Source organism: Centropristis striata, chromosome 8, assembly GCF_030273125.1.
Source record: "Centropristis striata isolate RG_2023a ecotype Rhode Island chromosome 8, C.striata_1.0, whole genome shotgun sequence".
Lineage (NCBI taxonomy): Eukaryota > Metazoa > Chordata > Actinopteri > Perciformes > Serranidae > Centropristis > Centropristis striata.
Genome location: NC_081524.1, coordinates 17,884,312 through 17,905,697, shown reverse-complemented (window position 1 = coordinate 17,905,697; position 21,386 = coordinate 17,884,312). Strand labels below are relative to the sequence as shown.

The 21,386-nt window shown below is 36.4% G+C and overlaps 1 protein-coding gene and 1 long non-coding RNA gene across 3 annotated transcripts; both read left to right on the top strand.

Annotated features, from left to right (window-relative positions):
• The first annotated feature begins 3,124 nt into the window (after positions 1 to 3,124).
• LOC131975976 (uncharacterized) lies at positions 3,125 to 20,365 on the top strand. 2 transcript variants are annotated; one of them, XM_059338831.1, is made up of 4 exons: positions 3,125 to 3,740; positions 6,674 to 6,973; positions 8,604 to 8,691; positions 19,509 to 20,365. In XM_059338831.1, exons 1-4 carry the CDS (start codon positions 3,365 to 3,367, stop codon positions 19,948 to 19,950), a joined length of 1,206 nt encoding a protein of 401 aa, XP_059194814.1. In that variant the 5' UTR covers positions 3,125 to 3,364; the 3' UTR covers positions 19,951 to 20,365. The 2 variants fall into 2 exon arrangements, with proteins under 2 accessions (XP_059194814.1, XP_059194813.1); XM_059338830.1 differs by having other exon boundaries at positions 8,601 to 8,691.
• Positions 10,539 to 18,792, top strand: LOC131975977 (uncharacterized). Its single transcript, XR_009394772.1, has 3 exons — positions 10,539 to 11,379; positions 15,165 to 15,321; positions 16,731 to 18,792. It is a non-coding gene; the product is annotated as an uncharacterized LOC131975977 (long non-coding RNA).
• Positions 20,366 to 21,386: the final 1,021 nt, after the last annotated feature.

Genomic DNA, 21,386 nt, shown 5'->3' with positions numbered 1-21,386 from the left:
CATTTGTGGACTTTAACATTTGTGGACTAAATGAGACATTTTCTTGAGCCCACTCACAAAATGATGAGTCACCTCCATTTTGTCTGATCTCAAGAACTTCAGTTCCCAGAATGCACTGCATTTATGACACCTTCCAGGTGTCATGTCATTGGTCAAGGCACCTTTGACCCCACAGGAGGTCCACTGGCCTGCTATAAAGCAGACAGCTCTCTCTCCATCGCGGCTCTCTCTCCATCATCGCTCTCTCCACCGTTTCTGCTTGGAAGCATCTCCAGGAGGGGATCCAGAGGCCTGGATCCACCAGCCCCCCTCCTCCCTCACTCCCTGCTGAGATCCTCTGCAGATGAGGTGAGGCTCCAACAACCAGAATCTCCTTGTCCACAAGGATCCTGAACAACTGCAACTCTGACCTTCTCTGCACACCAAAGTTGCATTTAATGAACACAAAGTTCATTGCATCTGTCAGAGAAAGCTCTAATTCAACAAAAAGGACAACCAACAACCAGCAACTTAATTTGCAAGACGGCAAATTCTTCTTCTTCTTCCACTCTTCTGCTGAAAAGGCCTTTCCCCCCTTTTTCACCGGACTCGTGAGTAATGTAACTGGGCTTAGATAAGAAATCAGCAAGGACTTTAGCAACTAGGATTTGACCTGTGATTAATGATTTGTTTTATATGTGTGTTTTAAGTATATTTATGTGACATTCGTGTTACGATCAAAGTTGTATGTTAATCTTGCTTTATACAGACAGTCAGTCTTACTGCAACTAACTATACTAACCTTTGACCTGCTCACACACTGATTAAATTAACTGGAGCTGAACACAGCTCATTGTCTGAGGAGTGGTAAACCCCCTCACACACACACACACACACACACACACACACACACACACACACACGTTTCCTTCTCTTTTGTAATGTATTCTCTATTTTATAGATGTGTGCTTTTATTTGCTTTACTTGTTTAGAATAAATACCTTTTGATTACGAATGCTGTCTATTTAATGTTGTATATTATGAACGATATGCTGACCTCTGCTGTGTCAAGAATTCACTATTCCTTCAACCACTATTAAATATTAATATGGTAATTTGATTATAATTATATTCATAATTAATAATCAGTGTTCCAAATTGATAATTTAATAACTTTATGAGACTGATTTAGGTGAATTGGCTATATTTTCTCTGTTTACAGAGTGGTGCCCCATTTTACGAGCTGACTTAGAGTAAATCAAGTCATATCATTTCTTATAATTAATAATTGTTTATGATAATTATTAATAATTCTTATAGCCATCTAACCACACTTTTGAACCGTGAGATCCACACAAGTGTTGCTCAGGTTCATTCTGCATATTTGGTATCCTTATGAAAGGGATAGCATTTATGATAACGCCCTTTTAGTAATATATTTGACGCCCTGTGCAAGGTTATCATTTATTCATAAAAGAGCCATCCTTAATCCCCAACATTTTTGGTGATCCTTGATGAAGGCAATTGGTATCTGTAACCAGATACCCCAACATAGTTGACGCCCCAGTGCGTAATTACAACACCAGAGTGTAGAGGGAGAGAAGAAATTGTCAAAAAATAAATTTGAAAACTGCGCTCCAGGCCGCAAATTTCACTCTACAGAGATAATTTATACATAGAAACGTAGGAAAATTTGTCTTCTCACTCACAATCCTCTGGTAAAGCTGTCAGAGTTATAGTTTGGGCGTAGGACGCACAGATGCGCCACCAAAACCACCAACAGCCTCATTGGCTCCCATATTAAAAACGCAGGAAGATTTCAGAAAAAGGGACATTTTACAGTTTTTGTAGATCGCTCTAATGTTAGAGCGTAAAGCTTTTACAGCTCCTACCTCTCACCTGGGTTCTTTTTCCTAAACTTGGTTTACAAAACACTCAGGACAAATGAATAAAGTCAACCATTTATTGAAAGAATCATAGCCAAATGCAATGCTCAGCGCTGGACTCTGCCAAGTGACCCCAATGGCATCACAGGACAAAGTGCTTACAAGCAACTCTGATTTTACATATAGCTTCTTGGATTTTGGCGAAATCCCGTACAATGGGTGGGCTCTTTAACGCAATTGGTCAATTTGGAAATGATATGCACTGGTTACCACCCATTAACCAAGCATCTGGGGATTGAACATCTCACTGATCAAACTTTATGTGTGTGTGTTGTTGTCTGCTGAAGCTCCACATCCTATCCTCTGCTCCCCCATGCATACCTTTCCTGAACTCTGACCTCTCCTAACCGTAAATGACCAGTCCTGTCAGTGTATGGCCCAGTTCAGGTCATAATTTTAAGTCTCAGGCAATGCTGAGTGCCCCAACTCCCACACTAACAAAGCTATTTTTTCATTTTTCTTAAGAAAAAAACATATGTAGACGTTCAGGAAGAACTCAGGACGCTCAAAGTGAAGTCGGATCAATAATAGGTATTATGGTTTTGCCAAAAATGCTTTCTGTTCGAGGCCACAAATTTCAGTCTGTCCACATCTGCTGTCACTATGCCGGAACAGGTGTCAATTAATTCTGTTGATTGCTTTGATCTGATTGCCTTTGATCTTTGATGTAATTACAGTTACAGATACACACACACACACACACACACACATGCGCGTAAGCACGCACACTCCTCACACATGCATACATATGCTTCAAACACACACGTCCACACATACACAGGTAACTTTATGTGATTTTAATTACACACACACACACACAGGTAACTTTATGCGATTTTCGCTACACACACACACACACACACACACACACACACATTTTGAGGTTAAAGGGCATAGTTTGAAATCTCTGAAGAATATCATCATAGTGTACACACACCGGCAGTAGCCCCCGTGGCCCTTTCAGAATTTCCCCAGGGGAAATTTTCTAGTTATTATTACTTTATTAATCTTATTTTATTTTTTATCAGTATTATTATTTTCTCTCCCTAATTTCCTGTCAATCTACTGCTCCACACTCCAGTCCAGTAGGTGGCGGGAATGCGCCTGTACGTTGGTCTGCCAACCACCAATAAATCTCAACAGAAGATGAAGAAAGAAGAAAGCCGCCACCACCGCCGAAGAAGAAGAAAAAGAAGACGACGCGGGAAGTGGAGCTGCCGGAGCAGCAGAGTTACAGTATTGCCGTTAGCTGGAGCTACTGTTAGCTACAGACAGTCTGTCTATCTCAGTACTGTGTTTGTTTTTAAGGGAAGGGAAAACGCTGCATTTACGTATTAAAACTTACTATCGTTTGTCCGCGGCAGTGTCTCCGTCTGTTATATACAGCCTAGCATACGTGTAGCTAACTGCTAGCGTGCTAACCTGGTTGGGTTTGCAAGATGGATTTATTCAGAGGAAAAACTTTGCGCGACGATGAAGCTCGGGTTGTGGAAAAAGCCATCCGGCTGGCCATAGACTCGGTAACTAACGTGCTGTTTGGCGTCAACAGCTCCAGGAGTCATGAGTACGAGCGGATGGTAGCCGACAGGGACAAAGAGATCCAGCGGCTGGAGGGCAGGCTGACGGAGATGGAGCATGAAATGCGGCTCCTGCGCCGACAGGGATGCAGCTGCGGGCTGTACGGGGCAGAGCAGAGCCTGGAGGCTGCTCAGACCCCCGCTGGTCCCCGGACCGGAGAGCACAGTGTGTTTGAACAGAGCTGCATAGACTCTGAGATGACACAAGGGCAGCAGGAGTATGACATGAGCATCTCTTGTATGTAAACATTAAGATTAAATTCCCTTATTTGATTCGATTCAACTTTATTGTCATTGAACAGAGTTCAAGTACTAGATCAGGGGTAGGCAACCTGAGTCCCCGTAGCCACATGAGGCTCTTCAGACCATATGCAGTGGCTCCCTGTGGCTGTGACAACAAAATTATGCGAAATAAAACAGTTATTTCTTTACATTTTAATGTTGATTTTTCATTTGTGTAGGCCCAAAGCCATTTGTATTCCTCAGTTGTAAAAATGTGTCACTTTTACAGCTGCATCTTAATAAATTAGAACATGATGGAAAAGTCAATTTCCAGTAGTTCAAGTCAAATAGCCCCAACCAAGTATTGAGTCATATAGATGGAATTACTTTGCAGAGGCCAACATTTACATATTTAACATACTTTTTAAAATTGGTCTTGTGTAATATTCAAAATTGTAAATATGTAGGCCATAAACATAATTAGAAGAAATTAAGACATGAAATGTTTCATTCTGAGTATAATGCATCTATATAATGTGTTATTTCCACTCTTTGAATTGAATTACTGACATAAATAAACTTTTCTATGATATTCTGATTTTTTGTGATGCACTTGTATATGACATTTTTTACAATGTCATATACAAGTGCAACAAAAAAATAAAAACGTTTTTACATTTGAGTCAACTAAAATGCTTATGAAAGTCTACGGCTCAGCGCCTTAAACTCTAAATATTGCCAACTTCAAGTCCAGTTTTGAGTTGCTGCACTCATCACTCATCAGCATCACTTGCTGCACTTAGTGATGCTGGTAGGCTAATTTAGACTAAGTAGGCCGTTTTATCTTCATTGTAAGGCTGAAGGTTGCCGACCCTTGTATTAGGACAACAAAATGCAGTTTAGCATCTAACCAGAAGTGCAGAGTAGTAAAGTGCAAGGGTATGTACATATGAACAGAGTATGTAAATATAGTGCAGGTATGAATTGAATATGCTATAGGATATATACAGTGTATGAATATGTTATAGAAATATATACAGTAAAGAAAGTACAGTATAGTAGCAGTGCAGGTAGATGAATGGATGATAATAGTCATAAATAGTCATAGTAATTAGTCCCACAATGGGGAAATTCAACCTCTGCATTTAACCCATTCTTTTTTACAAACCATTGAACACACCAGTGGGGTTATTCTCATGAACATGGTACAGATCATAGCAAAAATCCAAGAGCATTCAATACATATTTTCTTTGACTCTTTATAACATGTACACAGAGCTGGCCCAAGCCTCCATGGGGCCCCAAGCAGAATTCGATTTTGGGCCCTCTATTTCTGCTGAAAATATTGATTGTTAATAACAAGTAGATAACATAAATAATACCAATGCAATAATTATACAAATAATACCAATAAATGAATGATGTCCAGGGTGTCACATATGGTTTTTAATCTCAAAATGTACCATTCAACTACAAGATATATATATATATATATATATATATATATATATATATAATATATATGTAATGTATATATATATATATATAATGTATATGTACATTATATGTACATATGTACATAAAGGCCTACATCAGCAGCAGCACTCTGTTGACATATCTTTGATCATACAGAAATCATCACTCATACATGCAAAAAATAAAAATATATTATTGGTATTATTATTGGTAATTGCTCCTGGGGGGCCCTTAGTGGCCACGAGGCCCAAAGCAGTCGCTCAGTTCGCTTATGCCTTGGGCCAGCTCTGCATAAACAATCTAATGTCACTGTTTAATATGAATTTATAATCCTTTTAAAAAAAATGTAAGGTATTTTATGACATTTTTAGAGACACTGTGAGGAAAATCCATAAGCGTAACACATTTTTAAATAAAAAATAAAAAAAAGTTTTGTTTTTTTCTTTGGCAAGCACTTAAATATGCTCAAGGGTATATGCTCAAGTTTATTAAATATTTATTGTATACAAGTGTGGGGAAACTGACATTTTTATCTGGATGCATTACAGTAATGAACTTGTGAATCAAAAATATGTTTAAAGATATAGAAAATATTATTCTAACACAAAACAATGAATTGTGCCTCATTATGGCTATATTGTTAATTCATAAAAAAGTGAAATATATATTAGTTTAATAAAGTATGTCCTTATAATCTTCACAGACAGAACTTAGACTGGCTTCATGAGAAGCACATTACTGCTCGCCCGGGGAGCTTTGGGGGGGGTTACGTGCTTTGCTCAAGGGCACTTCAGTCTTGGGATTCAAAGAAGAGTACATACATTTTTGTAACTTGGAGCAATCTGGAACCAGATTTCCTTCGGGATTAATAAAGTTCTATCTTATCTCAAATCCAGATTTTCTGAAGCATCCTCTAACATTTAGTTTAAGTATAATGATTTTAAATATATTTTTCAGAGCTGCAACTAACGATTATTTTCATTATTGATTAATCTGTCGATTATTTAAATGACAAATCGATTAAAAACATCAATCAGTGTTTCGCCAAACCACAAGATAACGTCCTCAAATTTCTTGTTTTGTCCACAAACCAAAAAGATATTCAGTTTATTGTCATAAAGGAACAAAGAAACCAGAAATATTCACATTGAAGAAGCTGAAACCAGAGAATTTGGACTTACTGTCTTTAAAAAACTGCTCAGACCAATTACTCGATTATCAAAATAGTTGACGATTAATTTAATAATCGATTATTGTTCGATTAATCGAATAATTATAGCAGCTCTAATCTTTTTTGAAAAGACTGTTATTTGAACATTTATTTATTGGTATGCATTGGATCAATCATTTATTTGAGCACATGTGTGTTTATACTCCCTTAATAAGGACAAATACACTAAAACAACATTAACAGTTAAAGGAGTCAGTGTAATCATGTCTTAGAGTAACATTTGTTTGTCTCTTGCTCCACAGCGGACCTTTTTACCAGACCCATCTCACATGTCTCCTGTCAAAGCCACACGTCGGCTCTTCCATCATCCCCCAGCAGAATGGCTCTGGATCAGTCGTGCACCCCCCACTCCTCTCAGTCCTCAGGTGCACCAGAAGCAGCCAGGAACCTGCCTACATCTCCCAGCAGCATCGTCATTAAGGAGGAGCAGTGTGATGAACATCCAGTTATAATCAAGTGGGAAATGAGTGAGGAGAGATTCACGGAGCATCAGAAGTTCACAGACCAGCTGTGTTCGGAGGAAGAGAGCCCCAGTGTAAATGGTAATGTATCCTACCTTAAATTCCTAGTACACATCATTATGCACATATCAGGGAAAAAATTATCTCTCATACTTTTATCTTGCACAGATGCTATTTTAAATAAATAAAAAGTGTGATTAACTATACTGCCCTACAAACTGCAGTAACTACATTTTTGGTCAAAATTGAGTATTTTATAACTAAAAATGAACCCCTTTATGTCTGTTTTATCTTGTGACAAAGTTTTAGATTTCAATTTTGCTTTATTTCAGAGAAATAATGATATAAAAACCACAAAATCCAACTCAAGACCAAGCAGTAATTGCACTTACCTCAGTCTGCTTTGGGTATATATACTAACTTTTAAATACACTGATAACAAAATCAATTTGAAAATGTTTATTCACTGAAAACAAAATATAAAAGCTGAAAGAAGACAACAACATTGTTGTTACTGCACTTTGTTTGTGATTACTATTAGAATCTTTTACAGCAATGCAGTAACTACGTTTTTGGGGTCAAAGGTCAAATAAATCATCATGATTTTTGAGCATGAAAATAACATCATCAATACATGTAGAAATAGTGTCATATCACTTATCTACGTATAGCCCATTTGGCTGGCCAGTTAAAAAAAAAAAAGTTAAACTTTAAAGCAGTTTTTCTCAATTTTACCTTTTGCGTAGTTACTGCAGTTAGACTTTGTAGGGCAGTATAGACAATCATGCGATTTTAATGTTATTCATGATTTTAAACGGTTAAATTGACTAGAGTGCTGCATCAAGAAAAATCTTTGTTTTCAAGAAAAACGCCAAGCCCTGTGTAATATAAGCCTTAAGCCTGATTTCCACCGGGCGCGGTACAGCCGCGGAACAGCAGCGCCGTGGTTGCCGATGCTGATCGCTGCCACTCTAATCAATGAGAGCATTTCCACCGGGCACCCTGCGGAACGTTACAGCAACGTCTCAGCCGCGGCTCTCCATGAGCATTAGGTAGGACTTCTATTTTCTCCGCGGGCCGCTGCTAAACCTCGTAAATCAGAGCAGATCGCACCAGACAGGAAGTCTGACTCAGAATCAACGTAATACACTTCCACCCCCTTTCAAAATACAACGCAATATGCAGTTCATGCAGCCTAAAACTACTTCACATCAACATTATGTTATGACTGAGGCACCAGATCAGCAATCATTCAATCAAAGGATCTCAGAGGATCAGAGACACGGACGACTAGAGACTGATTGTTGAAGTGGAACATCATACAATCATTTATGACATAACATATTGTTTTTATAAGGATAGATGGTCAACAGATCTTCCACGTCAGAGAAGCAAAGTAAGCTGTTGGTTGTTGTTGTTGTTGTTTATTTTATACACACAGTTTATCACGGGATCTCGCGGTCTCCCGTATGTTCAGGATTATCGCGTGTTCTCCTTATCACGCGTGTACGGCTGGCTCGTATGCTGCCGTTCCGCGGTTGTAACGCGCCCGGTGTGAATTGACGGTGGGCAGAAGACGGAGCAAAACCGCGGCTGTAACACGCCCGGGGAAATCCCCAGTTAGAAAGAGAAAAGCCTCAGCTAAACGCTGTCGCTGTCAGTAGGGTTCTGCATCTAAGAAAATTTCCGTCCCTTCTGATCCCTTTAGCAGATTTGGAGAACATAGAGAGAAGAAACTTCCAGGAGAATCCTCACACAGAGCCAGGCCGTCATTGTGACCCTGAAGGAGAACAGCTGACGTGAGTCGTTTCATACGATATCCAAAAACGAGAGCCAAAAGCGTTTGTTTTGTGTGGATGATTAACAAAATGTAGACAATGTATTGTTACGCCACAACATTTTATCCACTTAAATATCTTCCAACTAAAGACATTAACTTGATTTAATGAGGTATTACGTTTTGTAGCTTGTTTTCAGCTCCTGTATTTGTTGAAAAGGCTTATATGCTAAAAATTTTAGGAATTTATTCATTGCGTATGAAGGATTCTCCTGCTGTTCTATGCCAAAGGACAAGCATATTTACTTGGTCTGGCTTCATTCGGGAGCATTGTGGGATGACCATTTTCCCTGCTCTGCCCAATATTCGATCAGATGTTGCACTGGAGGCACCATGTGGACGTTTCTGCAGGCCACCCTGGACAACACTAGAAAGCATTTAATTCCACTACTAAAGCAAGTTTTCCTCTGTTTATCTCTGCCATCCTCCTGCATACGCTGTAGCAAATTGCTGTAAAACATCCCAGAAATGTTGAACAGTAATTTATAGGGGTGTGACCATACTCTCAGCTCACGAGACGAGACACGATCTTTGGTTCATGAGAACAAGACGAGACGAGATTTAAAAAAAAAAAAAAGGCAAAATATATGATTGGACCAACAGACTTTTATTTAACCGAGTTGCACATGCATTTTGAAATGTTTTATTATAACTCTTTACATGCATGATGTAAGCATGAGCTTTTAATAAACTTCTTCTTCCACAAATTGAAACTAAAACTGAAATTTATAAAAGTTAAAATAAAATAAAATATTTCTTTCTTTTTTTCAAGTGCAAACATATGAGCCGGGTTTCCTTTAGGGGGAAGAGTGTCCACCGGGAAAGTCTCAGGCCACACCCTCTCAAAAGTCTCTCACTCTGCGTGTCTCCATTACAAAAAGCCCCCAGAGGGATTTAGAGACTCCGGAGGTGACGTATGGTTTTCACCGTCGCTAACTGTGCACAACGTCAGCAGCTGAAAGCAGCATGGCTAATTATGCACAGAGTCTCCGCTGATCATAACCATAGTGATTTTGAATTAACGGCATCACTAACTGTGCACAGAGTGTCTGGTGCTTATTGTAAACAAACAGAGATGGCTAAGTGAACACCTCCTGCAGCAGCAGCACATACACACTGTACTACGACAGAGCTAACTGTTAGCCTATTAGCAATTTGCAGACTCCGGCTCTGCAGCTAGGAGGGACTGCTGCAGGAGGACTGTGCCGATTCGATTTGTTCCTACTCTTCTTAACGAGCCCTTGCAACCTCATTCTGGCTGCTTGCTGCTTCCCCTCCTTCTCGTCTTCTTCATTTCCTTTTACTGCCCCCAAAGCTCACAAATAGTAGTTTGGATAGCTCACAAATCTCGTGGCACGAGCTCTCGTCACACCCCTAGTAATTTAGCATGCTTTAGAAATGGTTAAAAGCTGTTGACGTTAATGCTTTTGAAGAACAAGATATTAACAGTAAACTACTGTGAAATCTTAAGCTGTTATACAGTAATGTTCTTTTGTAGTCAAGCTTCAGTCTGCCCGTAACTCATCAGAGCAAAATCATACTGCATCAAGTCCCACCATCTCATTTAGAACATAGTCAACAAAAATACATTTTAAAACATAGGTGTAATAGGTCAGTGATGTTATTCGAGATGGAAGTAAAAAAAAATAAGAAGAGGAAAAATTTGAGAAGACAATTTTCACTCAACTCTGATCCAGCCAGCACCAAAGTGAACAGAGCACCACCTGCTGCTTTCCTCCTCACCTACAATCCCCCTCTTGCACACCGCGCTTCGTCCTCCTCCTGCACTTTATTTATCAAGGTAATGGCGATTTTATCAAAGTCAGCGTTACCCTGTAATGTCAGTTTGTCTTGAATTAACATTGTTGTTTTTTTGTTGTTATTTTTGTTGCAGAAATTAAATCGGTCAAAATTACTGGTTGATTTCACTTGGTGTTGCAAGCATGCATGCAGATGTTTTCAGTTATGTAGCATTCTCCACTCCAGCTGCTGAGTGGACAAAGTTTTGTATCCGTTTTTATTTTATTTACTTTTCTTTTACCAGGAAATGTGTCCCTTTATTTAGCTTTGTGATCTGATCAGATGTCCAGGGCATTATGTGATCCCCCATTGATTTGTTGTCATGAAAATTCAGCATTCTTAACACAAAACAAGACAAACCAAGTAGAGTTCACATTGACCATGCAGACAAACAGGGTCATACTTTATATCAAACACAAGTCAAGAGAAGCAGAAACATTGCTAGGGTTAAATTTTTGTCTTAACTCAAGAGAGGCCTGAGGCTTATTGCACCTATGAGGAGCAACATGGGTAAAAGCCATGTTTCCAAGTCTAAAAAGCTATGGTAAAGAAAAATATTATCACACCTAACCAATGCAGGACTTTTGTGTCAGTCAAGCATGGCTGCCTGATTATTACCACAATCTTTGCTAACTCGATCACAATTCTGTCCCAACATTTTAGACCCCTGTCATCCATCGGTGAAGAAATAAATTAAATCATCCTCAAGACTTTTCCCAAAATGTCAAAGAATACTCGGCAAAAGATTGCCTCTGCACTTGAAAGAGCAGGTGTGAAAACGATATTAGACCTCCGGGATGTGGAGAGGGACGACATCAAAGACCTCTTGCCTGGGGGGCATTTACAAAGTGTAAGTATTGACAGTAAGTGTTGTCAAGAGTTTTCCTGTACAGTTAAAGCTACAATAATTAGCATAAGTCGCTAACTGTGCACAACGTCAGCAGCTGAAAGCAGCATGGCTAATTATGCACAGAGTCTCCGCTGATCATAACCATAGTGATTTTGAATCAAAACAAGTAAAAAATATCTAATATCCTTCTCTTTTTTTTCTGAAGCATTTCTAGATATTTCTAGATCTTTTCCTGGATTTTCTAGATTTTTTCTAGGTCATCTTCTAGATTTTGCTTTTCTAGATTCTAGATTGATTATTTTTTAGATTTTTCTTGATCCTTCTCTAGATTTTTCTAAAGTATTTCTAGATATTTCTAGATCTTTTTCTAGATTTTCTAGATTATTTTTCTAGAATCTAGAAATGCTTTCGAAAAATCTAGAGAAGGATCAAGAAAAATCTAGAAACATCTAGAAAAGATTTCGAAAGATTAAAAGGATCTAGAAATCCAGAAAAAGATTTTAAAAAATCTAGAATATGATCTAGAAAACAAATATCTAGAAAATCCAGAAAAAGATCTAGAAATGCTTTCGAAAAATCTAGAGAAGGAATAATAAAAATCTAGAAAAGATTTCGAAAAATTAAAATTATCTAGAAAAGTCTAGAAAATGATCTAGAAATGCTCTTGTAAAAACTAGGAAAAAAATCCAGAAAAAGATTTTAAAAAATCTAGAATATGATCTAGAAATATCTAGAAAATCCAGAAAAAGATCTAGAAATATCTAGAAATGCTTTCTTGTTTTCTAGATCATATTCTAGATTTTTTAAAAATCTTTTTCTGGGTTTTTTTCCTAGTTTTTACAAGAGCATTTCTAGATCCTTTTAATTTTTTGAAATCTTTTCTAGATTTTTATTAATCCTTCTCTAGATTTTTTCGAAAGCATTTCTAGATATTTCTAGATCTTTTTCTGGATTTTCTAGATATTTGTTTTCTAGAAAATCCAGAAAAAGATCTAGAAATATCTATAATGTTTTCGAAAAATCTAGAGAAGGATTAATAAAAATCTAGAAAAGATTTCGAAAAATTAAAAGGATCTAGAAAAATCGAGAAAATGATCTAGAAATGCTCTTGTAAAAACTAGGAAAAAAATCCAGAAAAAGATTTTTAAAAAATCTAGAACATGATCTAGAAAACAAATATCTAGAAAATCCAGAAAAAGATCTAGAAATATCTCGAAATGCTTTCGAAAAATCTAGAGAAGGATTAATAAAAATCTAGAAAAGATTTTGAAAAATTAAAAGGATCTAGAAAAATGTAGAAAATGATCTAGAAATGCTCTTGTAAAAACTAGGAAAAAAATCCAGAAAAAGATTTTTTAAAAATCTAGAATATGATCTAGAAAACAAATATCTAGAAAATCCAGAAAAAGATCTAGAAATATCTAGAAATGCTTTCGAAAAAATCTAGAGAAGGATTAATAAAAATCTAGAAAAGATTTCGAAAAATTAAAAGGATCTAGAAAATGATCCAGAAATGCTCTTGTAAAAACTAGGAAAAAAAAACCAGAAAAAGGTTTTTAAAAAATCTAGAATATGATCTAGAAAACAAATATCTAGAAAATCCAGAAAAAGATCTGGAAATATCTAGAAATGCTTTCGAAAAATCTAGAGAAGGATTAATAAAAATCTAGAAAAGATTTCGAAAAATTAAAAGGATCTAGAAAAATCTAGGAAATGATCTAGAAATGCTCTTGTAAAAACTAGGAAAAAAATCCAGAAAAAGATTTTCTGGATTTTTTTCCTAGTTTTTACAAGAAAAAGAAAAAGATTTTAAAGAAATCTAGAATATGATCTAGAAAACAAATATCTAGAAAATCCAGAAAAAGATCTAGAAATATCTAGAAATGCTTTAGAAAAATCTAGAAAAGGATTAAGAAAAATCTAGAAAAGATTTCGAAAAATTAAAAGGATCTAGAAAAATCTAGGAAATGATCTAGAAATGCTCTTGTAAAAACTAGGAAAAAAATCCAGAAAAAGATTTTCTGGATTTTTTTCCTAGTTTTTACAAGAAAAAGAAAAAGATTTTAAAGAAATCTAGAATATGATCTAGAAAACAAATATCTAGAAAATCCAGAAAAAGATCTAGAAATATCTAGAAATGCTTTAGAAAAATCTAGAAAAGGATTAAGAAAAATCTAGAAAATAATCAAGAAAAATCTAGAAAAGCTCTAGATAATAATAATAACGGTAAATAGCAGAAGACAACAACATTTAATAGCCTCGGCTAGAATTTTTTTATATATTATATTTATTTTTGATTGTGTTTTTATGATGAATGATGAAGCCTTAACATTTTTTGTTTTGTCACCATTAAAAAACAAAACACCACAGAGTTTTATCAGCTCCAGGCATCGATACAATGGTCTAAGATCAATTCTCAGACTCAGTACACGAGCTGAGAGCAGACTGAGATTTGATCCTCCGCTCACGTCCACATTGATAAATGCCGAGCCTTGTGTAGAAATGATCTTACGCACTTTACGCTCACTCTCTGACGTACGCTCATTTGATAAATGAGGGCCACTGTGTTTAGGCTTTGTAGGTCATAGAAACACGCCTGCAAGAACTACAAACACATTGTGTATCACAACCTTGGAACGAGACTTCGACAGCTGTTGGTCTGTCCATGTCAGAGGTAGCTGGCCAATAGGATTTGTTGCGTGCCAAGTCCAACTTCTGTAGATGATTAAATGTGAATTATGACAAAAATCGGGGCTCATTCTGACAGGGATCCTGCAGTAACTGTGTCAGTCTGAGTCCAGCGCTACATAACGTTACCTGTGACCTAATAAAAGGTCTGCATTGAGACCAGTCTTTTTCTCCAGTGTGTGTTTACTCTTTTGCCTCCAATCTACAAACTTGACAGACCTTAACATTGCCGTCCCATTTCATGGAAAGTAAAGATTTGCAGCAGTGTAAATACAGTAAAAAAGGGAAATTGTCTTCCTCAGTATTTAATTTGGTGTTTTATCACCAATCCCAACAATGCCTGGATAGTGCTCCTATTTGATGCAGGGAATATACCTGAAACAAACAGGAGCAAGTTATTATTTGGTGGAAAAAAAACAGATTGACATATCTGTTCCTCAGCCATTATTTTTCATGAAATGTTGAAAAGGATGGTATGAAAATGTAGAAATACATTTTATTATGACTTATATGCCAATATGAAGTAATTTTGATGCCGTCAAGGCACAAACTTGCATTGCCAATTACAACCCCAGTCACAAAAATGTTGACGCAGTGTTAAATGTCAATAAAAACAGAATGCAATGATTTGCAAATTTCATAAACCCATATTTTATTCCCAATAGAGCATAAACAACATATCAGATGTTGAAACTGAGACATTTTACCATTTTGTGAAAAATATTAGCTCATATTGAATTTGATGGCAGCAAAACATCTCCAAAAAGTTGGGACGGGGCAACAAAATGCTGGAAAAGTAAACAACTTGAGGAGTATTTGATAGCTAATGATTTTAATTGGTAGCAGGTCAGTAACATGACAGGGTCCCAACTGTTTTGGAATTGGGGTTGTAATATTAGGTTAGAAAATACAATATTTGCTCAATTTAATGTCTCTTCTGGTATAAACCACGCCCATCCCCAGTCCTCTATCCCAATACAAATACAGAGAAAGGTCATTTTATTGGTTGAACAGACAAACATACAGCTAATAGTGTCTCTTTGCATGTCTACTTGATACTGCTTTGGGACATTAACTGTAATTGCTTTCTACATCAGTTGCTGATGACAACATCACCATTGGACGTTGGATGATCATCTGTGAAGGCGTCTAGCCAAGCTTCATCACAGGGCTCGCTGCAGTTTTCGCCACCTACTACGTGTTCAACCTGCAGTACCAAGAGGAAGCTGCAAAGACACTGGAGTTTGTTCAAAGGTAAATCCTCTTCATCACCTCTAAGGTCAAGTAATCTTTCATTAACACACCTGATACACACCTTTAGCTTTAGGTTTATTTTATTTGCACAGTTAGAATGACATAAAATGACAAAGATAACATATAGTGTAAAGTGCAGGGAGAGGCAGAAAACCCAGATGGGCTTTAAGCCTCCACCTAAAATTTCATAGTTATAAGAAAGTAATAAACTGATAATAGAAAAAACATATGTATACCATCAACTAGTTATAATGACAATAACAAAAACTATTTTTTTTTAAATGTTATAAAAGTGTATTTGTGTGTGAATTAGAATTTTAAAACAGCAGTTAAATGTGCTTTTAGACATCTTTTGAAACATTTTATAGAGATGGAGTTCTTTGCCAGATGGGAAAAGGTATTCCATAACTTGGTCCCTAAATTGAACAATAAATTGACCTTTGCATGTAAAAAATCTTGGAGGATGAAGATCTAAAGCAGGGGTCTCAAAGTTAAATTACCTGAGGCCGCTGGAGGCAGTATCAAAATGACCAAAAAAGACACAAAATGACTGAAAAAACACTAAATTACTTTCAAAAAGACAAAATGACAAAAAAAACCCCCACAAAATTACTAAAAAAAAAGACACAAAATGACCAAAAAAGACACAAAAATACAAAAAAAAATACACAAAATGACCCAAAAAATACACAAAATTACTAAAAAAGACACAAAATTATTAGAAAAAGACACAAAATTACTAAAAAAGACACAAAATTATTAGAAAAAGACACAAAATTACAAAAAAAAAATACACAAAATCACCCAAAAAAAGACACAAAATAAAATAAAAAAAAGACACAAACTGACATTCCATAACATTTCCACTTCTTGCGGTAACAACAACACGGCAGATAATAAACGATCTTTCTTTTTGTTAACGTCTTCATAGAAACAAGTGAAACAAAGCTCCAGCTTGCACAATAAAGGGACCATATAAAACTCACATTAAACTTTCATATCAAGGTGGGGGCTACAAAATATTGTCACGAGGGCCACAATTGGCCCACGGGCCGCGAGTTTGAGACCCATGTTCTAAAGACTGACGCATTGGATAAGAGTGAACCTGAGAATTAAATTTAAGATAAGTCTTAAAGTGCTTTGGGAAGTTTTCATGATCTGAATATACCTTATAAATAAAAACACATATTTGAGAGATATTGATGTCATGAGCAGTATGTGGAGTTTCTGAAAAAGAGGTCCAGATGAGGCCTGGGACTCAGATCTGGTTCCATCATAACAACGTTTCTGAAGAACCAAAACTCTGGAGTGAAAGGTGTCCAAACTATACTACAACATGAAAGATATGGATAAATTAAACTATAATAAAGTGTAACCTTAACATGCTTTCTCTGTTGTTACATTTTTAGGCACTTAATTCGTAACCGAAACAGTGGAACAAAGGCCAGCCAGGGGGTGGTGGTGGCCAAGAAGTCAGGGAAGCTGGCCCAGAAAAAGGCTGCCATCATGAATCCCCAAGTGGCTTCCCTCATAAAAAATCTCCACAACTTTGACTGAGGCTTATGTAAACCTCCACACAGGACCTCATGTTCACAGAGGAAGAGCCCACACTACAACCACATGTTTATGCTTTAAGTCTCAGCATTTGTTCTGTTTGTCTCTGTGGTGCATTTTACTATTACTCATTTAATTATTTGTTTTTCATTCAATCAATGTGTAAGTTACTGAATGTGATTGATGCAGTGGCTTTCCTGAATCTTCTGTTAGAGAAAAGGGAAGTGAGTTCAGGTACCATAGACTAGGACGAGGTTTTGATAGCCGGGCATCACAAGACTCATTTGCAAATGTGTATTACTATTATTGTTTTGAAGGTTTTTACTTTGCTGTTAGTGTGTGAGTTGTGGATTCTGGATGTGTTTGATACTACATTCCCTTCTAATAAAGGCCAAAATAATGTTGTAAGGCCATCTCGTGACCAAGTCATTTCTATCGTCGCAATTTTCAAGGGTTTTCATTTTGAAATGTCAAATTTTCATATAATTTTACAGTGTAACGATAAAGATCACATTCAATACTTTAATGCATTTACAGTATGGTGCGCCGTCCACTTTCCAGAATGTTTACTTTATAAATTCTCTTTGAGACGGCATGCTACACTATGACTTGTTTTTACATTTTGGGCAACATACTATGATATGACTTTTTTATGCTATTTTTAATGCTACACTATTCTGCCCTACAAAGTCTAACAAAGAAAACTGCTTTAAAGTTTTTTAACGTTTTTTTAACTGGCCAGCCAAATGGGTTATAGGTAGACAAGTGATATGACACTTATTTCTACATGTATTGATGATGTCATTTTTATGCTCAAAAATCATGATGATTTATTTGACCTTTGACCCCAAAAACGTAGTTACTGCATTGCTGTAAAAGATTCTAATAGTAATCACAAACAAAGTGCAGTAACAACAATGTTGTTGTCTTCTTTCAGCTTTTATATTTTGTTTTCAGTGAATAAACATTTTCAAATTGATTTTGTTATCAGTGTATTTAAAAGTGTTTAACAACTCTATTCAAAGTTTTGACAGATTAGATTTGCGTATTTTAGACTCATTATGAAGTAATGTTATATTTTAGTCTTAATATAATTTTATCTCACTTTTTTACTTTATCACTGTCTAGATCATGGGTCTCAAACTTGCGGCCCGCGGGCCAATTGCGGCCCTTGTGACGATATTTTGTGGCCCTCACCTTGATATGAAAGTTTAATGTTAATTGTTTTTAATGTTTTATATGAATGGCACTTTAATGTGTTGGGTGTGGAAGGTCCCTTTAATTACTTTTTTTGGTAATTTTGTGTCTTTTTTTAAGTAATTTAGTTTTTTGTGTAATTTTGTGTCTTTTTCTGTCATTATGTGTCTTTTTTTAAATAATTGTGTCTTTTTTCATAATTCTGTGTATTTTTTTGTCATTTTGTGTCTTTTTTGTCATTTTGTGTCTTTTTTAAGTAATTTAGTGTTTTTTCAGTCATTTTGTGTCTTTTTTGTATGTTTGTGTCTTTTTTAGTAATTGTGTGTCTCATATCATTTAACAGTGTAATGATAAAGATCACATTCAATACTTTAATGCATTTACAGTATGGTGCGCCGTCCACTTTCCAGAATGTTTACTTTATAAATTGTCTTTGAGACGGCATGCTACACTATGTGTACATTTTGTTTCACATTTTGGGCAACATACTATAATGTGACTTTTTTATGCTATTTTTAATGCTACTCTATTCTGCCCTACAAAGTCTAACTGCAGTAACTATGCAAAAGGTAAAATTGAGGAAAACTGCTTTAAAGGTTTTTAACGTTTTTTTAACTGGCCAGCCAATTGGGTTATAGGTAGATAAGTGATATGACACTTATTTCTACAAGTATTGATGATGTCATTTTTATGCTCAAAAATGAAGATTTATTTGGCATTTGACCCCAAAAATGTAGTAACTGCTCTCTGGTTTTGCTGTAAAAGGTTCTCATAGTAATGATAAACAGTGGAGTAAAAATGATGTTGTTTTAAAAGTGTTTAACAATTCTATTCAAATATTTGTGTGTTTAAGACTTAATATTATAAAGAAATGTTAAATTTTAGTCTTTATATAATTTTATCTCACATTTTTTCTTAATCACTATCCAGATTATAATTTCCCTTTCAAATAAACTTGTCTTCACTATTTAACACAATGAAGAAATAAAAGGCTACACTGTATCACAATCAAAGTTTAGCTTTAGTTGTGAGTTGGATTTTGTAGTTACTGCAATTTTTACATTATTATTTCTCTGACATAAACCAAAATTGAAATCTAAAACTTTGATAAAACAGACATCAAGGAGTTCATTTTTAGTTATAACTCAATTTTGACCAAAAATGTAGTTACTGCAGTTAGACTTTGTAGGACAGTATACTATGATATTTTAATGCTTTTTTGGACATCGTGCTATTTTCTGACTTTCTTACAATATTTTTATACAAAACTATTATGACTTTGTTGCAGTATTTTTGACAGCATACTTTGCTGTGACTTTTTGTGGTGTTTTGGCTGCGGTAATGTGTCTTATTTGTGATGCCATACTATAATGAGTCTGAAAAATCAGTGTTCTTACCCATTTTTGTGAACCCCTCTTCCTTCTTGACTTCCTCAGGAACAAGAAGAAAGGCGTACCGATGTCAGAGCTGACAGAGGAAGCTCAGAGACTAAAGAGGGCGGCCTGGAGGGCAGCTTCCAGGAGATACTATGCCCGAAAAATAGCCCGCCAACAAGCAAATCCCTCACGTTCTGGACCCTTCCCCCCACGTCCCTGCCCCTTCCCACACATCACCGACAACCGCTATTATCAACCCATCTCCTTCGCGGACAAGAGAAGGAGGACGCTCATATCTGAATTACCTGAAGAGTCTCAGTCGCTGCAGAGGGAGGCGTGGAGAGCCGCGTCTAGGAGATACTATGCTCGAAAAACTGCTCGGCACCAGAGTGAGCCCACACAGTACGCACAGCTGCTCCAGAGCATGGAGCTGTCTGCAGACACACAGGGAGCCGACAGAGGACCATCCCAGACCAGCATTGGAGGAATAATGTGCAGCTGATGGACAAACATGCTCTCTACCTTTTCTATTCTACACATTTAAACTAGGGCCGGGACTTGATTAAAAAAAAATCTAATTAATTAATCGAAGTTAATCGCATTTTAATCGCATATAAATATTTGACCTGAGAACAGTGAGAAGTAATTTTTTTCCCATGGATTTTTAGTATACCATTGAATAGTGACTGAATACATAAGCTTAACCCTTTATCGAGCGAAGAACTATATTTGGTAACTTCAGTGGATATCAAAACTGGGTCCCCATGTCTCTCTGTGAGGTCGTAGAACCACATGGATTTCTTCCAGCTAATCAGCAAAGATCAGGCTACGTTAGTAGATTAAAGTGGCAAATCTACAAGAAAAAAAGTTGCAGATTTAAGAGATTTAAAGTGGCAAATCTGCGCGAAAAAAGTCACAGATTTACGAGAAAAAAGTGAAAAAAAAAAACTTTTCTTGCAGATTCACCACTTTAAATCTCATAAATCTGCGCTTTTTCCCTCATAGATTTGCCACTTTAATCTCGTTACCTTTTTTACCAAGTTTTTTCTCAAAATATTACCCCCCTCCCTCTGGTCCATATGTTGTTTTTTTTACACATTTTGGCAGTATGCAATATCCTCCAATATTCTCTAGGGTTGAAATTTGGAATTTGCAAGTATTTCAATGAGTGCCCTATTAAGGGTTAAGCAACAAAAATATTGTTTATTTTTGTTCAAGTCCAACAGACCAGTGCAATTTTTGCCATTAAGTGTAGCAATAGCATATTTAGAAATATAGTACATTTCATAAATCCAGGTAGCCTATAGGTAGGTAGACCTTCTGTAAACTATAATACTTTGGTTTTTGAAGTAAAACACAATCCATGCTAGCTACCACACTAGCCGCTAGCTGCTATATGTTTTGCATTGAGGTGATACTTGAGGTTGGATGTGCTGCGGTGATATGTGAATTCCTTTTGCATAGCAACACAACCATGCTCTTATCGACGCTTCCATCCGCTGGTTTTTAGTAACAAAATGTCCCATCATCCACGGGGCCAACCAAAGCGTCTCATCAGCTTCTTCCTTCATGTTCACTGTGGTTTGTTGTTGTCTGAACTCATGAACGCTAGTTGGTGCTCCAGTATAATCGGTCCGCCTGAAACTCATCCAGTGAGAAACATTCCGCCGTGCAAAAATAAGTGCGATTAAAATGTGTCAATTTTTTTAACGCATTCATTTTTGTGTAATTAATTAATCTTAATTAACGTGTTAAAGTCCCGGCCCTAGTTTAAATGTTTATTTCATTGTGTTATGTTGAACAGTGGACTATGTAGCTGTTTAAAACTCTCTCAATACTTGTTTTGGTAAATCTGCTTTTTCTTTCCCTAGTTCAGGGGTCGGCAACCTTTACTAACAAAAGAGACATTCATGGCCAAAATAAGAGAAAAATTGTCAG

What these genes read in the sequence shown, in the direction of transcription:
- LOC131975976 (XM_059338830.1), top strand. Translation starts at nt 3,365, where the DNA reads ATGGATTTATTCAGAGGAAAAACTTTGCGCGACGATGAAGCTCGGGTT. An exon ending in GTATGACATGAGCATCTCTT is followed by an intron (nt 3,741 to 6,673) that starts GTATGTAAACAT and finishes CTTGCTCCACAG; the next exon opens with CGGACCTTTTTACCAGACCC. An exon ending in AGAGAGCCCCAGTGTAAATG is followed by an intron (nt 6,974 to 8,600) that starts GTAATGTATCCT and finishes TGATCCCTTTAG; the next exon opens with CAGATTTGGAGAACATAGAG.